This window comes from Aspergillus wentii (genome assembly GCF_001890725.1).
Source record: "Aspergillus wentii DTO 134E9 unplaced genomic scaffold ASPWEscaffold_1, whole genome shotgun sequence".
Classification (NCBI taxonomy): Eukaryota; Fungi; Ascomycota; class Eurotiomycetes; order Eurotiales; family Aspergillaceae; genus Aspergillus; species Aspergillus wentii.
In genome coordinates, this window is record NW_024467832.1 from 1,510,632 (window position 1) to 1,535,574 (window position 24,943).

At 49.1% G+C, this 24,943-nt stretch overlaps 8 protein-coding genes across 8 annotated transcripts; 5 read left to right on the top strand and 3 right to left on the bottom strand.

Annotated features, from left to right (window-relative positions):
• Positions 1-349: 349 nt before the first annotated feature.
• Positions 350-1,497, top strand: ASPWEDRAFT_22740 (DUF3429 domain-containing protein; the record flags this gene model as incomplete). Its single annotated transcript, XM_040832374.1, has 4 exons — positions 350-562; positions 624-674; positions 771-1,001; positions 1,069-1,497. 4 exons carry the CDS (start codon positions 350-352, stop codon positions 1,495-1,497), a joined length of 924 nt encoding a protein of 307 aa, XP_040694250.1.
• Positions 1,498-3,574: 2,077 nt separating this feature from the next.
• Positions 3,575-5,461, top strand: ASPWEDRAFT_47372 (glycerol kinase; the record flags this gene model as incomplete). Its single annotated transcript, XM_040836954.1, has 4 exons — positions 3,575-3,837; positions 3,923-4,917; positions 4,970-5,136; positions 5,195-5,461. The coding sequence occupies 4 exons, from the start codon at positions 3,575-3,577 to the stop codon at positions 5,459-5,461; spliced, it is 1,692 nt and encodes a 563-aa protein (XP_040694251.1).
• Positions 5,462-5,704: 243 nt separating this feature from the next.
• ASPWEDRAFT_220683 (i-AAA protease YME1) lies at positions 5,705-8,761 on the bottom strand. The gene is made up of 4 exons (XM_040832306.1): positions 8,536-8,761; positions 8,337-8,472; positions 6,574-8,270; positions 5,705-6,513 (listed from the first exon to the last, which is right to left on the bottom strand). Exons 1-4 carry the CDS (start codon positions 8,563-8,565, stop codon positions 6,103-6,105), a joined length of 2,274 nt encoding a protein of 757 aa, XP_040694252.1. The 5' UTR covers positions 8,566-8,761; the 3' UTR covers positions 5,705-6,102.
• Positions 8,762-9,356: 595 nt separating this feature from the next.
• On the top strand, positions 9,357-10,445 carry ASPWEDRAFT_100770 (uncharacterized protein; the record flags this gene model as incomplete). The annotated part of the gene is made up of 1 exon (XM_040827329.1): positions 9,357-10,445. One exon carries the CDS (start codon positions 9,357-9,359, stop codon positions 10,443-10,445), a length of 1,089 nt encoding a protein of 362 aa, XP_040694253.1.
• A 724-nt stretch (positions 10,446-11,169) lies between these two features.
• ASPWEDRAFT_34003 (mannose-1-phosphate guanyltransferase) lies at positions 11,170-13,198 on the top strand. Its single transcript, XM_040833907.1, has 5 exons — positions 11,170-11,469; positions 11,529-11,572; positions 11,679-11,825; positions 11,886-12,762; positions 12,817-13,198. Exons 1-5 carry the CDS (start codon positions 11,463-11,465, stop codon positions 12,834-12,836), a joined length of 1,095 nt encoding a protein of 364 aa, XP_040694254.1. The 5' UTR covers positions 11,170-11,462; the 3' UTR covers positions 12,837-13,198.
• A 503-nt stretch (positions 13,199-13,701) lies between these two features.
• On the bottom strand, positions 13,702-15,120 carry ASPWEDRAFT_99258 (3-keto-steroid reductase; the record flags this gene model as incomplete). The annotated part of the gene is made up of 2 exons (XM_040839653.1): positions 13,702-14,944; positions 15,053-15,120. 2 exons carry the CDS (start codon positions 15,118-15,120, stop codon positions 13,702-13,704), a joined length of 1,311 nt encoding a protein of 436 aa, XP_040694255.1.
• Positions 15,121-18,873: 3,753 nt separating this feature from the next.
• On the top strand, positions 18,874-20,444 carry ASPWEDRAFT_220907 (putative C2H2 finger domain protein). Its single transcript, XM_040832307.1, has 4 exons — positions 18,874-19,394; positions 19,453-19,644; positions 19,696-19,775; positions 19,834-20,444. Exons 1-4 carry the CDS (start codon positions 19,341-19,343, stop codon positions 20,348-20,350), a joined length of 843 nt encoding a protein of 280 aa, XP_040694256.1. The 5' UTR covers positions 18,874-19,340; the 3' UTR covers positions 20,351-20,444.
• A 3,201-nt stretch (positions 20,445-23,645) lies between these two features.
• ASPWEDRAFT_166646 (sucrase/ferredoxin-like domain-containing protein) lies at positions 23,646-24,738 on the bottom strand (the record flags this gene model as incomplete). The annotated part of the gene is made up of 2 exons (XM_040830030.1): positions 23,646-24,332; positions 24,388-24,738. 2 exons carry the CDS (start codon positions 24,736-24,738, stop codon positions 23,646-23,648), a joined length of 1,038 nt encoding a protein of 345 aa, XP_040694257.1.
• Between the last annotated feature and the right edge of the window lie 205 nt (positions 24,739-24,943).

A 24,943-nucleotide genomic window follows, 5' to 3' on the forward strand; every position in this document is an offset into this window, starting at 1 on the left:
GCTGCCTGACTGCCCTGTTAATGCCTGAGGCAGAGATGTTCCGGTTTCTGACAGCTGCGCAGTTGGTGTGTGCGGCGTCCCCGAGGGAGACGATTACCGCACCTCATATTGTCACTTCGGCTCATGTTCTCCAGGATTGATTGCCTCCTCGACCAGAGATATCCCCGCCTCCGCGAGTTCAACTCGAGTCATTTCCCGGGTTAATACCCTCATCTCCACTCTTCCTTTTACTCTCCAGCTTTTTTTCAAGTCAATTGGGTCAGTTTCGGCTCCTATGTGCCTATCCGAGCTTTCCATATCCCATTACTAACCGGGCATCGAAAAAACAGAAAAGCTGCTATAATTCACCATGCTTTACAGAAACGCCGCTGCCCGCTCGGTCCTCCGGGCTATCTCCAGCTCCAATGCCTCTGTCGCCAGGTCGACTCTCGGCAACAATGTCTTCAAGGCCCAGCTGGCCACGTCGGCTCGCCATGCCATTCGCCCGACCCCCAGCATGGCTCTGGCTGCTCGCAAGCCCGTCACCACCGCGCTTGTCCGATACGCCTCGACTTCCAGCAAGGTTAGACATTGAGAAACAGTGCCAGGTTGTGTTTGGAGCAATTGCTAATGACAACCCACAGGACGGCGAGGACCAGGACCCCGATGTGATGGCTGGTATGAAGTCCGAGGCGGTATGTTTCTCAGCCCCAAGCTTCCTGTTTCCCGAAAAGGACTTGTTTGCTTGCATGCAAGTTGGAAAAAGTCGACTAATTTATCTGCTCTTATAGAAAGTGATCAAGGACACCTTCAGCCTTGAGGAGGTCCCCAAGGAGGCTCTTTACCTCGGCATGGCTGGTGTGATCCCCTACCTTGCTACCTCCGTCCAGACCGTCCTTCTCTCCAACGAGATCAACCGTGCCGCTACTGTCGGTCACGGTGACGGCCTCGTCTTCTCCGGCCAGAGCGCTGAGCTCATGCTCCACATGCTTGAGCCCATCCAGGTTGGCTACGGTGCTGTGGTGAGTGCAATATCAAATTTCCGAGCGGTATGCGGAGATGGATATCTGACCCGAAACGCGATAATAGATCCTTTCCTTCCTCGGTGCCGTCCACTGGGGTCTTGAATGGGCCGGCTACGGCGGCAAGTTCGGCTACAAGCGCTACGCGGCTGGTGTCATTGCCCCCGCTGTCGCATGGCCTACCCTGCTGCTCCCCGTTGAGTACGCACTGATCAGCCAGTTCCTCGCCTTTACCTTCTTGTACTACAACGACGCCCGTGCTGCCACTCAGGGCCGTGCCCCCCACTGGTACAGCATGTACCGATTCGTCCTGACCTTTGTTGTCGGCGCCAGCATTGTGGCTACTCTGGTTGGCCGTGAGCAGATCACCAACACGATCAGCTCCGAGCACACCATCTCGGACAAGATCAACGCCCTGATCTTCCTGCAGAAGAAGGAGAAGGAGGAGGCTGATGCCCGCCGCCGGGCAGAGCTTGGCGAGGAGGACTCTGAGTAAAAAGTGACGGTAGCCTTGTGTTGCGATATATTTTGGACTTTGTAGATTACATGCGAGAATTCTACGGCAGACGCTGATTTCATTTGTTATACTCCGTAGTAGACTGGTAGTCTTAAGTAAGTGTAACCTATGAAGAGCAGCCATGAAGCTTATCTAAATATATCTATGATATTACCACCTATCAAGAAAGAAGTGCACCAGCAAAAAGAAGATGACAAACCAGGCGGAAAAGACTGACACCAGAAATGCAGATCATGACGAACCCAGTGGATTTTGGGGGGCGGACTATGTAAGAGGGAAGAGGGAAGTTTGGGACGACCCAACTTGTTTGCTTTGGAAGTGCGATGGAGAAAGGGCAAATGCATCGTCAGCAAGCGGGCCGGGAACCTGTTTGACTTGCCCCGAGTCGACTCCGCATGTGCATCATCTTGGAAGGATCAAGGATCTTGATCTGTGCCTGGGAGACTCTGGATTGCTTGTCTGAATTAGTGGTAGAAGACGTCATCACATCCATTGGCAATCATATATCACAATTGTCAATTATAAATGATCAATTACTCCGTACAGTGTAGGTACAGTCTACAGTGAATAGCAAGCCGAACCGAGTACCGGAAAGCAGACGGGAAGACGGGAGTGCCTGGACAGTCACGGGAAAGAAAAAAAAAAGAAAGAAAAGAATCTAGAATGAATAGAAAAAAACGAAAAAGGACAGGTGATCAGAAGGAAACGCATGAATGGGGCAAAAGGAAGCACCGATCAGTCTAGATCGTGGAATTCCAGGGACTGCAAGATGGGGAGGGAAAAAAATGGACAGTGTCATGTGTTCGCTGGGGATCGACTAGTACCAGAGGAGCAGTGCTATCTATCGCAGTGGATCGACAGCCAGACAGGAGAGTCGGGCATGGATGCACTGCACTGGCTGGTGTTTAATTGAGGCAATCTGTATCTGCATTCTTGTATTCTCTTCTTCTGTATACTGCTTGATATCTTTATATATCTTGATGCCATGTGTGAACTATTTTGGGATTGGCCTAGAATGGCCGACCGGATTGGGTGCGGTTGCGTCTGTATCTCTACCTAAGCATATCAATTGATAATTTAATAATAAACAGCACTAAAATAAAATAGAAAGATATAAAATAAAAAGACATAAAATAAAACGATATAAAATTAAAAAAAATAAAGAAGTAAGGAGAAAAGGGGGCTGACCAAGATGGTCGTCTGATCAGAAAAAAAGCCGCCCAGAAAGCGACTGACTGAATGAATTGGTTTCTCCCCCACGCACCCACAGCCCACTTCTCCGCCCTCGACGATAGTAGACGAGCCTGTATACAATAGTTGGTCCTTGGCCGGGTTGCATGCCAGAGCAGCAGAAAAGGGAAAAAGAAGGGAAGAAAAGAAAAAAAAAGAAAGAAAAAAAAAAGTCTAAAGCAGAAAGGTGATCCACCGCGTTGGATAAAGAGTGCTTCTTCGCTTCTCTTCTTCTTCGATTCCCTTCCTCTTCTCTCTTGTTCCTCCTTCTTCCCTCTTCCTCTCTTCCTCCCTCCAACTACGTGGCTACCATTCACCTACGCCCAACCTATTCGGCCTCAACCCAATTCACTGGTATTCCTTGCATTCCTTGCATTCTTTGACATCTTCACGTCCTCTCTATTTGAACTCCGGTTTTCTCTTCATCCAAGAACCTGGAGATATTCCCACCTCGTCCCTCCTCTCCGCCTCCGATCTTCAGTCATTCGTACGTCACTATCCACTCCTCCGGTTCCAAGCAGCAGCTTGGCCCATATCTCACCAAACACCGCCACCTCGCCCGCTGTTCTTCTCTCGCTACTTTCCTCTCTCCTATCGTGCTCTCTCTTGTTTCCATTCCTACGTAGTCTCCTTGAGTATCAAGTTTTTTCTTGATCCTCTCCCCCACACTGCCCCTCATCGGTCTTAAGAACCAGGTCAGGGCCGTAAACTACCCCTCCCTCTCGACTTCTTCTCTCTCCATCACGACTCTCTCTCTTCTCTTCACCCTGTCTCCTTTTCCCTTGCTCACCTTTTCAAAAAGGAAATCAAGGAAAAAGAAGCGAAAATGAAGAACCCTTTTGATATGTCCGAGATCGACAGTGCTGTTGATGAGACGGAGAACCAAATTAATATCAATGCCTACCAGTCCCATGATGGCAATCGCTCTATTATCCAGAATGAAGAACGCCGTGGTGATGATCTTCACAACCGCTTTATTGGTGCGATCGATACTGGCACTACCAGCTCTCGTTTCATTATCTTTGACTGCACTGGTGTCCCGGTCGCTAAATACCAGACTGAATTCCCTCAGATTCACCACTACTCAGGGTATGTACCTTCCCCGCCTTTTTTTTTTGGGTTACCTTTTCCCCCTGTGATCGAAGTGTGCAAACTGACACTCTTTGTCTATCAGATGCCATGAACAAGACCCCTTTGACCTAGTTGACTCTGTCTACATTTGTATCGAAGAAGCTATGAAATCCTTCCTCGCCCTGGGTCACTCCAAGGATGATATCGAAGCCATTGGTGTCACCAGTCAACGAGAGACTACGATTTGCTGGGACTGGGAAACGGGTGAACCTCTGTACAACGCCATTGCCTGGCCCGACACCAGAACCCTGGGCCTTGTCCGCGAGTTGAAGGCTAAGCCCGGAGCCGAGGACCTGGCCAAGATCTGTGGTCTCCCCCTCTCGACCTACCCCTCCTCCGTCTCATTGGTCTGGCTTCTCCAGAACAGCCCCGAAGTCCAGGACGCTTACGAGGAAGGCCGCCTTGCCTTCGGTACTGTTGACTCTTGGCTCCTGTACAACCTGAACGGTGGCGTGGAAGGAGGTCGTCTCGTGACCGATGTGACCAACGCATCCAGAACCATGTTCATGAACCTTGAAACTCTCGAATACGATGACCGCTTGCTGAAGTTCTTTGGCATTGACCGGAACAAGATCCGTCTTCCTGAAATCATTCCGTCTGCCGACCGTGAAGGTTTTGGTTGTGTCTCCTCTGGCCCTCTTGAGGGTGTGCCCATCACCAGCTGTTTGGGTGATCAGTCTGCCGCTTTGGTGGGCCACTGCGCTTTTACCCCCGGTTCTGCCAAGAACACCTATGGTACCGGTTGTTTCCTTCTGTACAACGTTGGCCAGGAGCCTATCATCTCGAGTCATGGTTTGCTGAGCACCGTGGGTTTCCAGTTGAGTCGGGACAAGAAGCCTGTGTACGCTCTCGAAGGTAGTGTGGCGGTCGCTGGAAGCGGTGTTTCATTCCTCATGAATAACTTGGGTTTCTTCCGTGACTCGCGCAAGGTCAGTGATCTCGCTGGGTCCGTTCCAGACAGTGGTGGTTGCGTCTTCGTCACTGCCTTCTCTGGTCTCTTTGCTCCTTACTGGATTGATGATGCCAAGGGAACTATCTGTAAGCCTCTCTCGCTATATTCTCATGTATATTTTGCTCACTGTTTTCTTAGTTGGTATCACTCAGCACACACAGCGTGGCCACATTGCTCGCGCAACCATGGAGGCCGCTTGCTTCCAAACCAAAGCTATTCTCGATGCCATGGCTAAGGACAGTGGACATAACTTGTCCGAGTTGACCGTCGATGGTGGAATGAGTAACTCGGATATTTGCATGCAGGTATGTAGTTTGGCACGATGTACTCTCCCAGGCTACCAGTCACTAACGATCGACACAGTCTCAAGCCGATATCATTCAAATTCCCATAGAGCGCCCCGCTATGCACGAAACCACCGCCCTCGGAGCTGCAATTGCCGCGGGGTACGCCATCAACATATGGAAGGAGTTTAGCGAACTGAAGAACATGAACCGCGCCAACACTACAACCTTCGAGCCAAAGATCACCCCCGCCAAGAGTGCCAGGATGTACAAGCAGTGGGAAAAAGCTGTTGACATGTCTCGTGGCTGGCTCAACACGGACGAAGCCGAAGCCGAAGACGAATAAATACCATTTATGAGAAAACCGTCATCATCTCATTACCTTTGATCTTGTGTGTTGTTTCAGCCAAACGATTGAGCGTGTTTGTGTCTTTTTCCTTTTCTTCTCTCGGGGTTATGGTTTTTCTTCATGTCTTTGATCCGGTCATCTCTTGGTTGGATGGTGAAGGGGAGGTCTTCTTTGGATACCCGATTTAATCACCGCAGGTACATATGTATATAAGTCATAGATAGATTAATAGGCATCATGCCTTTACGATTATGATGATTGTTCTTGGTTTTTTTGTGTACAATATCTTCACGCGGCACTACTCCTTAGCGCGGTGTCTAACAATATGTCTAACAATACTGTTCAATCAGTAAATTCTGCATACTGGATTCTCACCGAGACTCATGTATGTACAATACAATACAGTACAAATCTTCAACTTGTTCCCCAAATATCGATAATATGCCATAATGCTTGGAAATCTCATGTTGGTAATAACAAAAAAAACAAAAGCCGAACCGCAATTACATAACCTAAAATAAACGGTTCAAAAGGTCTTGGTCGAAAACCTAGCCAGAGCAAAAAAAGACAAAGAGATAAAAAGAATAAGAGGGGGAGGAGCGGAGGATGGATGGATTGATGCAATTGATGGAAGTCGATTATTCCGCCGACGTCCGAGGTTCGTCAGCATCGGATTGTCTGGCGGAATGGCTGGGGCTAAAGTCGACTGTCTGCAGGGCATCGGGTAATTTGAGGGGTGCGGCTGGGGCAGACTCGAGCTTTTCGAGCTTCTCGCCTCGCAATACCTTTTCCATCTCGTCCTTGGTTAATGTCTCGTATTCAATCAATGCCTTGGTCAGAAGTTCTAGTTCGTGCTTCTTTTCCGTGAGGATATTGGTGGCGCGAGCCCGGGCTTCTTCGACGAGTCGTCGTACTTCCGATTCGATTTCTTGCTTGGTTTCCGAAGACAGGCTGTCGTAATTGGTGGAGAGGTCGACGTTACCAAGTTTCTTCGAGTATCCGAAGCGGGTGACAAGTGTAAAGGCAGTTTCAGTGGCCGATTGGATGTCCTGTGGATAGTCAGTCAGTAAGGCATTTCATTTGCAACAAATATAAGGGAAAATACTCACCGCGGAGATGCCGCTTGTGACCTTGTCGTGTCCATAAATAAGCTCCTCGGCGGCCTTGCCACCCATGGAGACGTCGATGTCAGACAGGTACTCGGTGTAGTTTCGAGAAACCATGTCCATCTCGGGCAGGAAGTGTGTCACACCCAGTGCCATTCCTCGGGGAACAATGGTGATCTTGTACAGCGGGGTAGAAGACGGCGAGAAGTACGCAACGAGGGCATGTCCCGCCTCGTGGTACGCAGTCAAAAGCTTGTCCTTCTCCTGGATCATACGGCTGCGAGACTCTGCGCCCATAATGATCTTGTCCTTGGCGTAGTCAAAGTCCTTAGGTCCGACCTTGGTCAAACGCTCCCGACTAGCATGAATAGCAGCCTGGTTGACAAGGTTTTCCAAGTCCGCTCCAGAGAAACCGGGCGTGCCACGCGCAATCACCCCAATATCTACATCCGTGGAAATCGGGACATCTTTCATCTTGTGTTTCAGGATATCCATACGGCCGCGAACATCTGGAAGACCAACAACAACCTTTCGGTCAAATCGACCAGGTCGAGTCAAGGCCTTATCAAGCAATTGAGGGTAGTTAGTGGCACCGATGATGATAACACCGCTAGTCTGCGAGAATCCGTCGAGCTCGGTAAGGAGCTGGTTCAATGTTTGCTTCACGTAGGCCGCATCTCTTTCATTTCTCTTTGCACCAATTGCATCCAATTCATCAATGAAAATGATAGCTGGCGACTTGCCTCGGGCCTGGGCGAAGAGCTCACGGACACGCTTGGCACCGACACCAACATACACTTCATCAAATTCAGAGCCAGACATGTAGAAGAAAGGAACACCGGCTTCACCAGCGACAGCACGAGCCAAAAGCGTCTTTCCGGTACCAGGGGGACCGACAAGAAGAACACCCTTGGGCAACTTGCCACCGAGCGATGAAAACCGATCGGGGTTCAAGAGAAATTCCACAAGTTCCTGAAGTTCATCTTTGGCCTCATCGCATCCGTGCACATCGCTGAAGCGAGCGGTTTGCTGCTGGGCCTGAGCTTCGTTGTTCTGTGGACCTTTCATATTCTTCAGGACACCGGTGGTTTCGACAAGAATGGTAACCAGGACGAGAGAAATGTACGTGAAAAAACCGAAGTAGAGCAGAAACTTGATCCACCGGAACACTGCGCTTCCCAAGGACTCCTCAACGACGACGTGCAAAGGTGCCTCCTTGGCGCCAGTACCGGTTTGCATAGTAGCCATTCCAGTTTGTCCGCCGTGGTTTCGCGCTGCAATTGCTTGCCCAACGGCCTGGAGCTGTTCCGGACGGAGATGCTGGTTTTGAACCTGGGACTGTGCTGCTGCTGCTGCTGCTGCTGGCATTACCGGGTCAGCTCCCCCGACATTTTGCAGAGCCTTCAAGTAGATGGCCTCCGTCAGTTGGTTGCTGGCAAAATGACCGGTTCGATGGCGTTCGACGATAATGGCAGACATGTTAGCCTGAAGCAGGGACTGGTAGAAAGCATTCTGAGCATTGGCACTGTTGGGATTGTTGTTCGCAGTCTTCTCCTTCTGCGCCAGCAGGTTATGCGATGGTCCTCCGAACAGAAACCGTTGCTGTTGTATCCGTGAGAGACCGCTAGGCTTGGGAGCTTGACGGAGACAGTTTAGACCAAGTACAGATGTTGTAGAATGGGAGCGAGCGGGCGAGTTTCCTAAAGGCACCCGGCAAGTCAGTTCATGAATCACATGGATCTTTGAGTTGAAGCAATTGGATTTACCATTGAATAATGAGCGCGACCATCCATGCGGAATAGACCGGTGGCCAACGCCCTTCTCCAAAGCTCCAAGGGAGCCAGGCGCAATCAAGCGTTTCGACATAGAAGACCAAACATCCGATACCGCCGCCGCGAGATTCTGTTTAGGAATCGAAGAGTCAGAGTAACGATCATGGACAAAAAGTCGAGGAATTGTCCTTACAGGCCTGGCAATCGGGGCTTTGAAGGTCATGGTGTCCGATAGAGCGGCACAGGGCCGCGGCAACAAAGAGATCTACCTCTCGGAAGGAAATGAGAGTTTGAAGACAAATTTAATTCTGAACGAAAGTAGATGCCATAGCCAACATCCAAAGGACAATCGGCTAGATAGACAGCAGATAGATGGATGCAATATGATGCTGGTGACTCTGGGGTTCGGTGGATTGCGGCGGCGAACTTGATGTTGCCACTGCGGTTTGGATGGCCTGCCGTAGGTGATTACATAATGGGATTTGCTCACGTAATCGTGTTCCTGAGGCACTGAATTGAGTTCTATGGATCTCTGCTTGATTCCATTGGAAATGTCTCAATCCTAAAACAATTTGGATATATTTTAAGACAGTCTTTAAAGTAGCCTGAAATACTGGCTGGTTTTTCTTGATCTTTTTCAATTACTTGACAACCGAGTTGTGTCGAGACGCGCAATGCACTTTCTTTTCTCGTCTGCCCGTACGACATCTCCGGCTCTCGATCTTTCCATGGTTCGGATCTAACAGACGGTCTGAGATCCTTTAAAGCCAGACCGTCCATTTAGCGGCTCACTTATTTGTATATAACCGTTTAATTCCTGCCAATACGCTCTGCTATGGGGCCATTTTGGTTTTGCAGCCTAATTAGACGGATCCACTATACAGAGAATTTATAACTACCGCCATCGGCCAGCATCGACCGGAGCTTGTTCAATCGATCTCTCAGGCTTGTTTCGGGGCCGAATTTGAAAACTCTCAAGCCTCATGGCTTCCCTGGCGCGGGTGCCTGTCAACAATGCCCAGAAAGACCATTTTTCTTATGGGAGCCCCGACGTCACGGAGTTTGAATTGGGATGAGAACGAGCTCCTCAACTCACCTGTCGTCCCATTCCAGGCCCAGGATGGCCAAAAACGAGAGCACTCCCCAAATACAGATTGCTATCCTGTAAAATGGAGGCTGCTAGACGATCGAAAGGCCTTGGGAGGGGGTGACGAAACCCCGGTCCCAGGTCGAAGGACCCTATTTTTGACACCCCAAGACCTTACGAAGATGAAGACCACCGTTTTGAAAGACTCAGTCCTTGACCAATTTTACAACCACTCTTTTGCTGTCCATGAGACGTCGGAAATATCCACTCCTGGTGCCCATCCGGAGGACTCGATGCAAGAGAGTAGTAGCTTATTGACAGACAGCATGGGGACCTCGTTTGCCACGTCCAGTGACCATGAGGACTCAGGAACCTGCCCTATACCCATTCAAGGGCCTCTCAGCGACCTTCAGGATATCCCAAGCGCCGGGTACCTACGATCCATTATACCTCAGACCATGTCAGTGAATCTCATTGTCAGTATCATCACCATCCAACCGCCTCGTCGCATCGTGACCCGGCAATGGCAAAAAGAATTGGATATTGTCGAAGTCGTGGTGGGGGATGAAACGAGGACTGGATTTGGCGTTACGTTCTGGCTTTCACCGACGAACACGGCCTTGAGACCTACGAGCAGAGGGAACAAAGACGAACTGAAGGAGTCCTTGGCTGGTCTCCGCCCTCGGGATATTGTTCTGATGCGCATGGTTGGCCTGAGTTCATTCCAGGAACGGGTGCATGGTCAAAGTCTGCGAAGAGGAGTGACGAAAGTCGACCTGCTGCATCGACAACGAGTGGATGCATCGGACGCAGGCGGCATTTACGGACCGAAGAGTCTCAAGAAAAAGAATGCTGCCAAGGACGAGGCCGATGATCTGCCGTTGATGAAGGTGCGTAAGGTGCGAGAGTGGATCATGCGCTTTGTGGACTCGACGACGGATCGAGCAGGCGGTGATACAAGAATGTGCCAGTGGGCGGCCGAACGTGGGCAGGCACTGCCTCCGGATACGCAGTAGGCCAAGAGAGGGACTTTTTCGTGGTGGTGGTGAGGTTATAATTAGAACCAGCGTTGGTTACAGCTGGAGATGATGATGGCAAGCAAGAGAGGGACAAAAATTGAAGTAACGACGCTCTTTGGACGCATTCTGCAGTCGGCAGGGACCCAGGCTGGCTCATCAGGAGACTAGAAATAGGCTCGAATCCTAAATGGATGCAACCCCAAATCCAAGAGCAGTGAGGTTCAGGGGCAAGATCCGGTGATCACGAATTGCCGTCATGTCTCAAAGTTTGAAGTTGTACATGTTTGGTGGTCTGATTTAGGATTCGCATTCAACCAAATAATTCTCACAACCTGTAATTCACCATAATGATGGCAATGATAATAATAATGAACATAATAAAGAATTGATGGCAATTAATTATATCCTCAGTCGTAACCACAGCTGGTTATATGAGAGGGGCACCCAAGAGCGAGTGGGATCCACTGGCACCGCTTCAGCAATACCGGCAATATGCCATCTGCATCTGGGCCAGCCCCTAATAATTAATTATCTAGGAATTCGGAACAGAAAGAATGGAGCCATCTTCTTGTGACCACGAAATAATCAGAGCTGAACAGGACTACGTCGTGGTGATGTGGCGTTGAACAGCCCGCAAACGTGCCAATAAAGCCTTGCTCGTGGCCCCAAATGGGCAGCTCCACCATTTCGCTCGTCTCAGAATAAGAAGAACAACGCCAGGTGTTCCCTCGGATCTAGTGCTGCTGCTGCTGCTGCTGCTACTCCTATCCTATCCTATCCACCTTTCTTTCGCCTCTCTTCTCCTTCATCCTCAAAACAATCGGGTTGCAGCTTTGCTTCCGATCGTGTCTTACTCTTTCATCTCCTCTCAACCCCTCTGTTGCCTTGATTAATCCCCCCTTTTAATCGCCTTTTTTTCTCTTCTGTCTTTGGCCTGTCGCTCGTTTCTTGGGAACGTCTGGTCGACCCCTCCTATTCTCAATTAATCCTAATTAACCCCTTCTCTCATTCATCATGAAGGGTATGCATCCCCATCGCTCGATTCTTGTGTTTTCCTCTTCGCTAACTGTACTTGTATAGCTCTCATTCTTGTCGGAGGGTTTGGTACCCGTCTGCGACCTTTGGTAAGTCCTCCCCCCGCCGACGATCGCGACTTTTGGCATGCCAGACAGAGCCCTGCGATCTATGGTTATGAGGAATCGAGGCTAACCTGGATTGCTTGTCTAACAGACCCTGACCCTTCCTAAACCCCTGGTGGAATTCGGAAACCGGCCTATGATCTTGCACCAAGTCGAAAGCTTGGCTGCTGCAGGTGTCACCGATATTGTTTTGGCGGTTAACTACCGTCCAGATGTGATGGTTTCTACTCTCAAGAAGGTATTTTCCTTTTTGCCGTTATAACCGTCTTGGTCAACATCCGCTCATGGCTGCGATTAGTACGAGGAGCAATACAACGTCCGAATCGAGTTCTCTGTCGAGACCGAACCGCTGGGCACGGCTGGCCCCCTGAAGCTGGCGGAAAAAATCTTGGGCAAGGATGACTCGCCTTTCTTTGTCCTCAACTCCGACATCATCTGCGATTACCCTTTCAAGGAGCTCGCCGAATTCCACAAGAACCATGGCAATGAGGGTACCATTGTCGTCACCAAGGTGGATGAGCCCTCCAAGTACGGTGTCGTCGTCCACAAGCCCAGTCACCCCTCGCGCATCGATCGCTTCGTTGAGAAACCCGTCGAGTTCGTCGGAAACCGCATCAACGCCGGTATCTATATCCTGAACCCCAGTGTCCTCAACCGCATTGACCTGCGCCCGACCTCCATCGAGCAGGAGACATTCCCCGCTATCTGCAAGGACGGCCAGCTCCACTCCTTTGACCTTGAAGGTTTCTGGATGGACGTTGGTCAACCAAAGGACTTCCTTAGCGGCACTTGCCTGTACCTGACCTCGCTCGCCAAGCGCAACTCCAAGCTGTTGGCTCCCAACTCTGAGCCCTACGTATATGGCGGTAATGTGATGGTCGACCCCTCGGCCAAGATTGGCAAGAACTGTCGCATCGGCCCGAACGTCGTCATTGGACCTAACGTGGTTGTTGGAGATGGCGTCCGCCTGCAGCGTTGTGTTCTTTTGGAGAACAGCAAGGCCAAGGACCACGCCTGGATCAAGTCGACCATTGTCGGATGGAACAGCTCTGTCGGCAAGTGGGCTCGTCTTGAGAATGTCACCGTTCTGGGTGACGATGTCACCATTGCGGACGAAGTCTATGTCAATGGTGGCTCCATCCTGCCCCACAAGAGCATCAAGCAAAACGTTGATGGTGAGTTTATCCAAACATACTGTATTGATGTATACTAATCTATTTCCCCACCAGTTCCCGCCATCATCATGTAATCCTCTCCTTTCACGTCGCTACGCCCTCGAATACCTTGATTGAAATTACCTCTATAACCTCTATACCTCTTAACCGCCCCTGTGCATGGAAACCGGAGTCCTTTTGTGTGGTCTTCTCTTCTCTAGTTGGATTCAAACAGTTTCGAGCTTGTCGGTCTGTTGATCAAGGGAGTGCGAACTGTTTCGGCACAACAACCCCTTGAATAATTGGCATTATATTCTCTTGCTCTTCCCCCTTTTTTCCCCTTCGAGCACACATGGTTATTTATTATTCTTCACACCTCTTTGTTCTTGAGTTCGTCCGTTTCCAGACGCAGTCGCAAAAGCCTTGATGGTGGGAGCGTTGCCTATGGGCTCGGTTTTCTTTTTTTTTTCTTTCTTCTTTTAATCTAAATACTTTTTAGTAGTCCCTGTCTGGCTGTCGTGTTGCTTGCAACCTGTTCCCTTGATCCAGCTGTCTTGTGTGCGTGTGTGTCATGTTTGTTTATGCTGTTGACATGCCAGCGCGAAATCCGTTCGATGTCGTCCTTGCTCGTCTCGTTTTTCAACTTCTGCGCTCTCGGAAACCGGTGGGGAAAAAATTAAATATACTTATTTCTGTTGCTTTAATGATGTATGTGGACATGGGAGGTTTTTTAGGGATGTAAATAATGGGAGGCAGAATCAGAACAAACATGAAAAAAAAAAAAAGGATTCCAGTGAATTGATTGCTATCAACAGACGTAAATTCGTACACTTGTATGAATGTACTTGGTATTATTTGATTATGTTCAGACTATCCACATTCTATATAAAAATACATAGTCAAAAATCTAGTGGGTATCTATAGGTATAGAAGGAAACAGATGATAAGTCCTGGACTTGATTAGTTGGATTGAACTTCGGCCTTATCCAAAAGTTCATCCCATTGAATCCTCAATTCCTCCATTTTCTGCCAACATTGTCTCCCAAGGTCCTCGAAACGCTCCTTATCCTCGACGGATAGATCCTTGGCTCCTCTCTTGCGGCGCCGGGATCGATCCGCCTCCACCACGGCTGAGCCCACGACACCACCGTATCCCCATCCATCTACCTCGGTGGAGGCGGGGTGATCGCCTCCCGAGAAATTGGTGCAAGCGGAGCCCCATTTGGCTCGACCGCCCCCGTTGCGTTGGTAAGGAGACTCAGCGTCGTCGAGGAGGGCCTGTGCGGATAACGCCAGCCAGACGGGGGCACAGGCGCCCATGTATGTGGAGATGGTATGCCAGGGGGAACCGAGGAGGCGGGCAAGAAGGAAGGACGACATCATGGCGTAGAAGAGGATGGAGGAGAGAGGGAGGATGCCCGTTCCACAGATACCTGGGTGGGTGAGGTACATGTTTGGTTGAGGGGGAGGGTTGCTTTCATCGTCCTTGTCCAGGGAGTAGAAGCTCTTGACCCAGGGAGCGGTACTGGGGAGGTTGGAGGTCAAGGCCAGAACATCGGTCAAGGCCTTGGAGGATTCGTAGGGAGCTGCGGTACGCATGCCCTGGATATCGTCGACGTTGAACAAGTCGATGGTAGCCTCGATGCTCGACACCCAGATGATACGACCGGGTCCGTTAGGATTACCGGAGCGCTTCAGCAATGGCACGACATTATGCGCCAGCATGTAGTGACCAAAGACGTTGGCACAGAAAATCGACCCCAGACGGGGCTCGTCGACACCCGAAAGCTGATTATCCGTCACCATTCCAACAGGCGCGATCTTATACGTTGGCCAGGACACCTGGTGAACCAAATCGGTCAGGACACCCCAGATGGCCTCGGGCCAGTTAAGGCCAGTCCAACCACCCAGGCCGGCATTGAGGATGATAGAGTCGAGTTTGGGGATTGTCTCGACCAGCCGACGGGAGAGGGCGCGGACGGAGACCAGATCCATCAAGTCGACATTCTCAGGGACGAAGGAGACTCGCTTGAGGGCCGTTGGGTCCTGCGTGGTGGTGCGGAGGTGTTCCTGCAGACGGGAGATGGTGTCATTTCCCTTTCTGGTGCTTCGGGTTGTGAAGAGGACGGTCAGGGACTGCGAATCAGGGCGATTGCGGAGGAAATCATCGACAAGACGACAGCATATCGAGAAACCAAGACCACTGCAGAAGAAAATTAATTAGTCAGACTTCCTTCCCCCCTCCTTTGTATCAATCTGTTTTAAACCATGTAACGCAGGGTCCGAGGACAGCGGGCAGGGGATAGCATACCTGTTGGCACCGGTAACCAGAATAAAGATTTGATCCTGCAGGTCCTTGTCAGACCCAATAACGGTCATGATGGACCCCTGGCTCTTTGACAGAGGAATTGGCCTTTGATTGGGGCGTCAATGTTGCTGGGCGACTCGATATTCGTGTTTTTTTGGCTCTACAAAATCACGATGCGATAGGAGAAGTGGTTAGGTAAGCATTTTCATGTGACAGTCACGTGGCTGTATCGTGAAGGGGAAATGCCATTATTTCCTGATCGGGATTGCATTATTAGCTCTACGCCCTACGGAGGAATGGGTAATGCTACGGAGCATTAAGACCAGCTGCATGGGTAACTCCCAAGTGTGGTGTATTGTGACAGCTGAAAGAGCCGGGGTCTGGAGGCGCATTCGTTTCGTACTAGTCGTTGAGACTATCAGTTGATCAATCCAAATGGTGTGGAAGATCCCAAAAACCAGGGATCTGGAAAAATAATCCAGCGAGTTAGAGTTGCTTGCGTGGTTTGCAGTGCCGAGTATCACTAACAATGGGGGGGAATTGGGGGCCAATTTGATTATTCTCCATGGGCGTCAATAATAACACTTGGCAACATGAGATGAGAAATTAGCGAAGTCCGAGGAGTCATCGCCATCACGGCTTCAGAGTCAATCTGCGTCCAATGATTCCGACTCCTAAGAATGGTCAGGCTGTTCATTTGAACGTTGAGTACGTCATCGACTCTGAGTGTCTGATCAGATCCGTTAAGCGACGACAAGGATGGACGAAACGAGCAGCGATTAAAAAGACGCCAGACAGTAACACAGCCACTGGCGAAGGATCGAATTGCATGGCTCATTCGACCAGACTGTCGATCGGGTTATCTTCTTTTCCTCTGCTTACTGCGTTGTCCAAGGAGAGGAGGCTCAAAGGGAAGGACCACCAGCAAGTGGGCACATTAACACCATGTGGCTTTGAGACTAGATAGTCAGATAGATGAGACGATGATTATCAGACCCAGCGTGATGGCATTCCACCAAAATTCCTGTTTCACGCGCAAGGCTGTAAGGGGGGGAACTGGCAAAGTCAGATATTGGACAATCGCAGTTGGGCCATCCCACCCCGCAGTAAGAAGAGCACGATAGTGAAAAAGAGGGGGGAGAGAAGAATAAGGAGGAGGAAGAGGGTTCACCGACAGTTGCTTGGGGATATTCATCAAGCTGCGGCACCGATGAGAGTCGGTTTTGGCCATTTTGGACATGCATACATGATGCACATCCAGCCAGACATGCAGACACATCCACAATACCCAAGGCCAAGAGGCGTTATTTCTCCGCTGGTCAATCAGAAGCAGCTTCTCTTAGTTGCGACTAGCCGACTGGAGCCGTTTCGGCGATAGCGGGTGTGGGAAGTGCGATGACTTTTCAGCCAAACGATGGCGATGGTGGATGAGGGAGGATGAGGGTGAATCCACTGTATCTCGGAGATTTTGACTGCCAGAGTGAGAAGACATGCGTGTCTAGCTCATCGAGAAAAGCAGGTTTTTCCATCATTTTTCTTTCGTTTTCTTCTTTCCTTTTCTTTCCTATCGTCAGATGGTTAGTCTCGTGTGTTTTCCTAATATTACTGGCATCGAGACAGCCTACTCGTATCCTCTGCGCCAATAAGTCCTCCTCTCTCGCTGGCCGAGTCGAAGCGTGTGACGGAATCCACGAAATGCGGGGTATTTGTTTCCTTGCTTGCTCTTCAACACAACCAATCGGCCGATCCTAATGAGTTGATAGGAAAACAGCAAAAGGGCAGCTCGTTTGGATTGGACGTCATCCTGGCCATGCACTTGAATCACACGGCGTTTGACTTTGAGCATCTCCTCATACGACTCCTTCATCGCGTCTTGTCGGCTACCAGAGGAGATGCTCGATAACTAGTCATCATCTTAATCAGTAATTCTTTATAATCAGTAATACAATACGAGCAGTAAACACATGACGGGAACCCATCTGATCGGTTGTGTATGTACCCGTGACTCCATGTACTCCATACGGAGCATTCAACGGAAGGCGAACCGGCGAGCTGGTTGTTGGATCAGATCAAATGCCGACTATCTCTATCTCTATCTCTATATCCACATATTGTTTCTACCTGTGTTGACTGTCCAAAGACTGATCTGCACCGTCCTCGCGTCAACTGTGTGACGGTGGAGAGTTTCTTGAACAGAGTCGAACTGATCTGTAGGCCAGTATTTTGTTACTCATTTTCTGCAGGTTACAGATCAAACCCAACAAAATCTAGTGTTGATTATTGCCGTTTAGGGAAATTGTTACACGTACGCTTGCAGAATACCTCTACCGTCAATACTTTCTAATAATAATAATAATCATATATAAATAAAGGCAGACATGATCGGATTGACTGATCAGCAGGCAAAGAATAATAGTAATCGTACTAATTACCATCGGCAAGGTAATTTACTCCGTACTGGGAGATCACTATTTACCAGCGTTGTGGCTGTTATTGCTGTTATTGCTGATGACGATCCCATCAACGCACCATGTGAGTGTCATTATGGCAACAGCGTCGTTAGCGATCATCTCATCCAGGAGATCGCAATCCATCTGTTGTCCAATCGTGGCTGTGGCAATGAACATCTCACGGTTTAGACTGTTGGATACTGGCTGTACCCCCACATCCTAATCGGGGGAGTATATAATAGCATCTGAAACAACCACGTGGGGATGAGGATAACCGTAGATAGACAGAAGGGAGTTCCGGTACCCTGTACTCCGTTGTGTAGTACAGTATTATCTAGATATAGGTTTGACAGAATATTGAAGATGTTTGCAGGACATTACCCCTTGCTGACTGTTGTTGTGTTCTCGACATACTTATAGTAATGTTTACTATACTATACTATAGTCCATAGTAATGAATCAGTCGAATCAAAGTTAAGTCAGTTGCCTTATGATAGTCTACCATTAATAATAATAACTAACTATTATATTAACAAGTAGACATGGATGTTGTTACTGTATTAGGTACAAATACAGATACAGGTACTGTACCATACATGAACACCCATGCAGCCACTAACCCCATCCAGACTAGACGTCCCAAACCAAGGCAAATTGCCTCCATCCCAGGATCCAGAGACTAACCAGAATCCAGTCCGCCTGGGCAATGCGAGAACAAGGTACCACCGCCTAACCCTTTCTAGCCTAGCGCCCCTCTCCAGTGGGGTGGGGCCAATCCTGACCGGCAAGACTGTTCAGTTAATGGTCCTGGAGCTGGTGAGTGGTACCGTGGGTAAAATTACAGTTTACCCCAGTGCCTTGTGCCAACCCAGACCCCGGAGCCTGTCAATCTTAGGTTGGCACTAAGGACTGCTAGCCCCGATGGGGCAAGGTACCTGCCTAACAATAGGCCCAATAGGTAATCTATCCCAGCAAAGTCACTAAAAAATACACTATCCCAACGGCATTTCCCGTCAGAATAGTTCTTACACTTTACCTCTAGTGCGTCTGTATGTACCGTACAGCCTTGTATCTTCTCTAGTCAGAACTAACTAGTCCAGCTTCCGGGGGAGGGGGGGCCACAGAGACTAGTCCTACTAAACCATCCCATACAGTCATGGATATGCGTTAAAAATACACGGTCGCCCTCTCTCGACGACACAAAAAAATAATAATACATAATCATTAAAAAAAAAAAAAAAAGCCTCTCGTGCTGTCAGCTTTCTTCATTTCATTTCTTCTTTTCTTCTTCTTCCTCCCTTCTCCTATCCATATTCTACTCGATACATCCTCTGACTATCTCTCATCTATCCTCTCCTTTTCCTCTCCTATCTGCCGGCTATCGCCTCCGTATCATCGCGTAACACTCCACTCCCGCCAAACAGCTACTGCTTATTCTTCCTCTTATTTGGCTTATTATTATTATGCTCAACGCTCAGCTCGACTCAGCGGCCTTTTGCATTTCGATCTATCCTTCTGCGTCCCGACCAGGATCTTCATCACCTGTCATATCCTCACGATCTCCAATGGTCGCAGCTGTCCTTCGGGTTTAAATTACAGCCACTCTCCTCTCTCTCCGCACGCCTCCTCTCCCATCTTTCCACCCACCGATCCTCCCATCGCTCCTCGCCTTCCATCTTGTCTTGTCTTTGGGGGTCGGATCTTTTTCCTTCCTTTGCTTACTAGACTCGGTTTGGTGCTTCACCTCTTATCAGCTAGCTGTGCATCATCGTCGACTCGGTTGTCTTTCCCCACCTCAGCTTATCATCTGTTTGTCCCGCATCTCCCACACCACCCCAGTCATGGCTCCGGGCAGTGGTCGCGATTTCAACTGTTCCTGGGAACACTGTGGAAAGGTAAGCTTGGTCTGTCGCTTGTCTTATTCCATCATGCTTATAAACACCTGGCATATAGTCTTTCAATCGCAAGTCGGATCTTTGCAGACATTATCGGATACATACCAATGAGCGACCTTACCACTGCACGGTCAAGGACTGCAACAAGAGCTTCATCCAACGCAGTGCGCTGACTGTTCACTCGCGAACTCATACTGGGGAGAAACCCCATGTTTGTGACCATGAAGGCTGCCACAAGGCATTCTCCGACGTAAGTTGCTAGCTGCTATTCACTCATGCGCAATCGCTGACATTGCTCTAGTCATCCAGTTTAGCCCGTCATCGTAGGATTCACACTGGAAAGCGGCCATATATCTGCCAAGAGCCTACATGCGAACGAAGGTAAGATATTAACTCAGCTTACCACATGCAGTGAAGTTAAATCTAACAGCTGTCACAGCTTCTGCCGCAAGACAACTCTGACCAAACACCAACACCGTTCCCACCCACCGGGGACCATGACTCGACCATCATCCGAAGATGCCACATCGGAGCACTCCTATCAGACTTCGGTGACCGCGTCATTACCAAATGATCAGTATCTTCTCGCCCAGCAACCTTACTATCAACAGCCCCCGACTCCAAGCCATGAGTTTTATCAACAACAGAATATCCCAATGGGCCATGTTGCGGTACCAGAACCAGCACCCATTGTGACCCAGAATGTCCAGGTCCCGTCTCCGATTGACCTTCAACATGCGCAGCAGCAGTACATGCAGCTCATGCAACAACGATACGACCAGAGCCGCCAGGGTTATCTACCGCCAGAGTATCACCAGCCTCAGTTTGCCGGCCATCCCCTGGCCGAGGGACACCCTCTAATGGTTTCGTACAACCCGGGCTTCTCTTATAAAGCGCCAGCTCGCATTCTCAACCAACCCGAGGGAACTGACTGGGGATTTCTGGGAGTTGGCTGAGACGAATTCCTCGTGATTGATATATTTCCGCTTTATATGTGTCTTTTTTTTTTTTTTTGCGACAAATTCTCGTGGAATATCTTTTAAACCGGGATTTTACAGCGATCGAATAAACGCCTAGAATGGTCGCCCACCAACGTCCTTTGTGATTTGTTAGCGAGCCATACTCTTTTTGTGTATCTCATGCGATGCCTATCACGACCGTTTTACGAGCCTTTTTCATTTTTAACCCCGTTACATCTACAGGCTGGGGAAATCGAGGCCATTCTCTTTGGCCGGCCGGGATGATCTGTCTTTTTCTAGCCATTATCACATACGGTGACTTTGTTCTTGGGGGGGGGGGGGGTTGATTCCCCCTTTTTCATTTCATTTCATTTCATTTTTTATTCTTCAGATTATATTGTTTAAAAGGCTACGGAGAGGCGTTCTGATATACGTTTTCGATACCTACTGTTTTGAGGCAGACTCAGCATGTGTGTTTAGTTATTGTGATTGATAGTGGACAGTCATTTTGTTTGGATTGCGATACAGGAGACCAGAGAAGATCTCTATTATTATAATGATTCCCTCTGCTCCAGACCCAGCCTGACGAGGCATTTGGAATGTATTTATTTCGTTGAATGATGTTGTGAGAAAAAGGATTTTCTGGACTGACAGTAGACACAGAGAGAGGCAAGTGAGACCTGTTGACACGCTAAGGCTCGACCGGAATATGACAGCTGCGGCAATATGACAGCCACCCCAGCTAACTACATACGGAGTATGTAGTTGAAATGGATGCGTTGTTTTTTTTTTTTTCTTTTTCATTTATGGAATCACATCTCTAGTCCGTCTAGGCTGAAGTGGGGATGAGAAGGATAATCCCTACATGACCCGACAGAGGCGGGAATGGACATCCCAAATCTAACTAAACTAATGGCCACTTTCGCCACCTGCGTGGCTTGAGACGATCGACGTTGGAAACTCGTGGCGAAACCATCGAGCCCTATGAGAGTTGTTATACAGAGGGGAGGGGGGAATAGATGAATGATGAAATAGCTGTACGATGATGCTATCTCCTGATTGAAGCAGACACACACACACACAAAGCAAAACAAAACAGAAGCATTGGAGATAGAATCCGAACGCCGATCGATAGATAGGAAGGAAAAGCCGAGGAGAGCATATGATTGTACAAGGGATGGCATCCTCCATGAAGTTATTGACTAGTATAGTAAGTTAACGACAGCCGACCATTCTCCAAAACAACGCCAAAAGCGGAATATCGGACGTGATAGTAGAAAAGAGAAAGAGAAAGAGAGAATGAATGAATGACGGCGGGGTATTGGACCCAGAGGGTACATTTCGTATGACACGCCTATACCAGGGGATCCTTGCCATATACCTCATGTATGCAGCTACTCCGTCTATCCAGAAACCAAGGCATGAAACAAACCAAAGCCAAGCTAGAAACCGGAAAACAATCACGCCAGATAAAACGACACGGGTAGAAAAGAGCTAAAAGATCGTGGGGTCAGACTAGAATAATTGGAACTAAACTAAGGATAGATATCATGTTGCCTTGGTGGTGACTGGTGATTTCTTTTTTTTTTTCCCCGCTCGCAATCCATGGCGATGAGCTGTTGGGAGATGACGACCATCCCGAGTATCCTGACTCTATCCCTGACGACTCAATACACACACTCTCTCGAATACTCGAATAATCCTAGATAAGGTTGGGAGCTTGGGCCATGGAAATGGTGAATCAAACTTTTATTGAGTGATTAGACTTGGTTCGACAAGCAGAACAATGCCATGGTTCTTTTGCATTGCGTCGTCAGTCTGGAGTACGTGGTGAGGTATCATGTATGTACTGTACTGTACTGTACTGTACTGTATTATAACCATACCATACTGTAAGTATGTCGTACGTACTCAGGTGGTACTAGAGTCTAGGGACTCGACTGAGTAGGATGATTAACAATAACTAACTAGTCAAAAAGATATTAATAATAGATGGACTGAAGATCCAGAGCAGAAATTAAGGGGTGCCAGAAAAAGAAAACACAGAAATGAATGAAGTGAAATAAACGAAATGAAAGAAAAAAGATGGGGAAGAAGAGGTTGAAAGAGGCATGTCACTGCTAGGGTCTGATTGGTCCGTTCGACGGGAGATGTGCATCAATATTAATAGGTCACTGTCTATTATAGTTCTACATCCTTTGTAGCTGTAGAATGGAGAATAGAGATGGAGAATCAGAGTAAGTAGGAATAGAAATAAACATCTACTTTATCATCTCCGTCTCCTCCCTCCATCACATTCTGAATCACTTATTCAACCGTTCAACAGTTCAATAGTTTCCATGGAGTCAAAAAAGCAACCCTGAACTTTCCGCAAACTCTGATCTCAGGGTCCAAATCATCGTCTCCACCATGGATGGACTCCCGCGGTGCCACCGAGAAGTCAGTCTACCTTGCACAAGGCTAGTGACGCTCTTTTTTGCCTCTTTACTCCACTGCCTCGTACTCTGTTCAGCTGTATACAGACCACTGAAACACTGATCGACACCAACTGCCGTGGTCATCGGCTACATAGTCGACTAGTCGTCGGGAACTTTATACTACTGGGCCCTGTGGCAGTGCAAAACGTACTCTGTCTGCACACTAGAATGAGGGTATCCATATCCCATTTCCTGATGGCGTGCACTACAGGAGGTTTGTCGGAAATTTCATCTTCTCTCTCCTCTCTCTTGAGTGGCTGGAATCTCCACCCAGGAAGGTAATCTCCCAGACACGGTCCAGATCAGGGAATCGACGACGGATATCAACAACAACCACATGGCCGATGGGGGAAAGAGAGTAGGAAAAGACGGTCAGACGGCAGAAATAACGGAGATTGTCTGGGACTAAACGGCTAAGCTTTGTGTCTGTGTCTGTTTTTCGTGTTTGCCATGTGTTTCTTTATACTTTGAGATTGTCTTTCTATTTTATTTCTATCTTGAGCTGGAGTTATTGTCTCCTATACTGCTCTTTCTGCTCTGTCGTAGAATGACCAATGAGATCCTATTAAGTAAATGAAATGCCCTCACTTGATTGGACGCTGCAGCTCGTACTGATTGGCTCTCAGTCTCTCCCGCTATTCCTCTTTCAGGAACAATTGACGAACGATCCGCGCGCTAGGATTACTGGTATTTGATGCTGTAGTGGTTGTATTACAATACTCTATAGGTACCTTCTTCCCTCCGTAGTCGGACAGAGAACCCCGAGAATCGAGATAATCAGACTGGATATCTTTCTGTGTCTCTCTGTATTCTGTCTACCACGAATGTACCCCTCGTGCCCGGTCAAATCCTCCCCGTAACTGCCTACCCGGCTTCACCACCTTGCCCTTCAACACGGTATACTTGATGATATTCTCGCAATCCTCGGGCCGCACTCGCGCCAGCCAGATCCCCTGCGATGCCCCCTCGTCACCGCTCTTATCCTTGCGGTGCCACTCGAGATCCCGTCTTCGGTAGACCATCACGTTGGCAGAATACTTGTGTCCTCCGACGTGGCTGATAAAGTAGATTCCCACCCCGCCGGGTCGCTCGTCGTCCAGGTCCCGGAATAGACCCAGCGGACGGAGATGGCGTTCGAACTCCTTGCGGAGTAACGGGGCGGACTGGCCGCAGCGTGCGTCTCGCGTGCGTTGAGAGCAGAGAAGGATAACGGCGGAATGGGGGCAGGGGCGGGAGCGGAGGGGAGTGAGTGAGGGTATATCGGTGTCTATGGGCGGTTGCTCGGTTAGGCCCGTTGTCGGCGGTGATGTCAAGCCTAGTGGTGTTGTGGTGGTGGGGGAAGGGTTGATGAAATATTTCACAAGGTCAGATGCTAGAGCCGGCGTGACATGGTCGACGATGGTGAAGCTGGGGAGAACCAGCACGTTGGTCGGCTGTTTCCCGGATTCATGGTAGTGGTATTCGTCTGGCACTGGCATGTTCGATGCGGATAGCTTGAGTTCCTACCCAGCCAGTTAGTCATCAGTCTCACTATACACCATATCGGTGAGAACTCACGCCATTACTAGGTTTATCCGCACCCCGCTCGATAGCCTCCATCAGACTGCCCTGCTCGTCTGCAACATTTTTCACCCAGTCCGTCTTTCCAGTCGCAACCAGCAAATGTGTTGCCCACCCATTAACATTTCCGTATAGTGTATCTTGCTGGTCCACGTCAAACTTTGCTGGGTATCGAACCGTGCACGAGGAGCAGTCATGCAGACACTCTTCCCCGTCCACCGCCGGATCGACCTTGGTGAATAATCCATCGGATGAAGCGGTCTGGAAATCGTCCGCAGACCTGACCTGGGGAGACTCGGTGGGTGTCGAGCTGAAGAATGAGGTACCGCGACGGAGGAGGGACTGCATAGTGTGGTAAGATGCCGTAGGTGCAAAGCGAAAGCTGGAGAGACAAAAAGTTTTGGAGAAAAGAGAGATTAGGCGGCGGATAATCTTATCAATCACCTGCCAAGCGCGCCCTAACCCGCTCCGTCGGAATAACACGCTTTCTTGCCATTTCTTCCGATTGGCCGATCTTGAGGACCTTGATGCTACCGTTAGTAGATACTAGATA

What these genes read in the sequence shown, in the direction of transcription:
- ASPWEDRAFT_220907 (XM_040832307.1), top strand. Translation starts at nt 19,341, where the DNA reads ATGGCTCCGGGCAGTGGTCGCGATTTCAACTGTTCCTGGGAACACTGT. An exon ending in CCTGGGAACACTGTGGAAAG is followed by an intron (nt 19,395 to 19,452) that starts GTAAGCTTGGTC and finishes CCTGGCATATAG; the next exon opens with TCTTTCAATCGCAAGTCGGA. An exon ending in GCCACAAGGCATTCTCCGAC is followed by an intron (nt 19,645 to 19,695) that starts GTAAGTTGCTAG and finishes ACATTGCTCTAG; the next exon opens with TCATCCAGTTTAGCCCGTCA.
- ASPWEDRAFT_220683 (XM_040832306.1), bottom strand. Translation starts at nt 8,565, where the DNA reads ATGACCTTCAAAGCCCCGATTGCCAGGCCT. An exon ending in AAGCCCCGATTGCCAGGCCT is followed by an intron (nt 8,473 to 8,535) that starts GTAAGGACAATT and finishes ATTCCTAAACAG; the next exon opens with AATCTCGCGGCGGCGGTATC. An exon ending in TCACAAGCGGCATCTCCGCG is followed by an intron (nt 6,514 to 6,573) that starts GTGAGTATTTTC and finishes GACTATCCACAG; the next exon opens with GACATCCAATCGGCCACTGA.
- ASPWEDRAFT_34003 (XM_040833907.1), top strand. An exon ending in TGGTTTCTACTCTCAAGAAG is followed by an intron (nt 11,826 to 11,885) that starts GTATTTTCCTTT and finishes GGCTGCGATTAG; the next exon opens with TACGAGGAGCAATACAACGT. An exon ending in CATCAAGCAAAACGTTGATG is followed by an intron (nt 12,763 to 12,816) that starts GTGAGTTTATCC and finishes TTTCCCCACCAG; the next exon opens with TTCCCGCCATCATCATGTAA.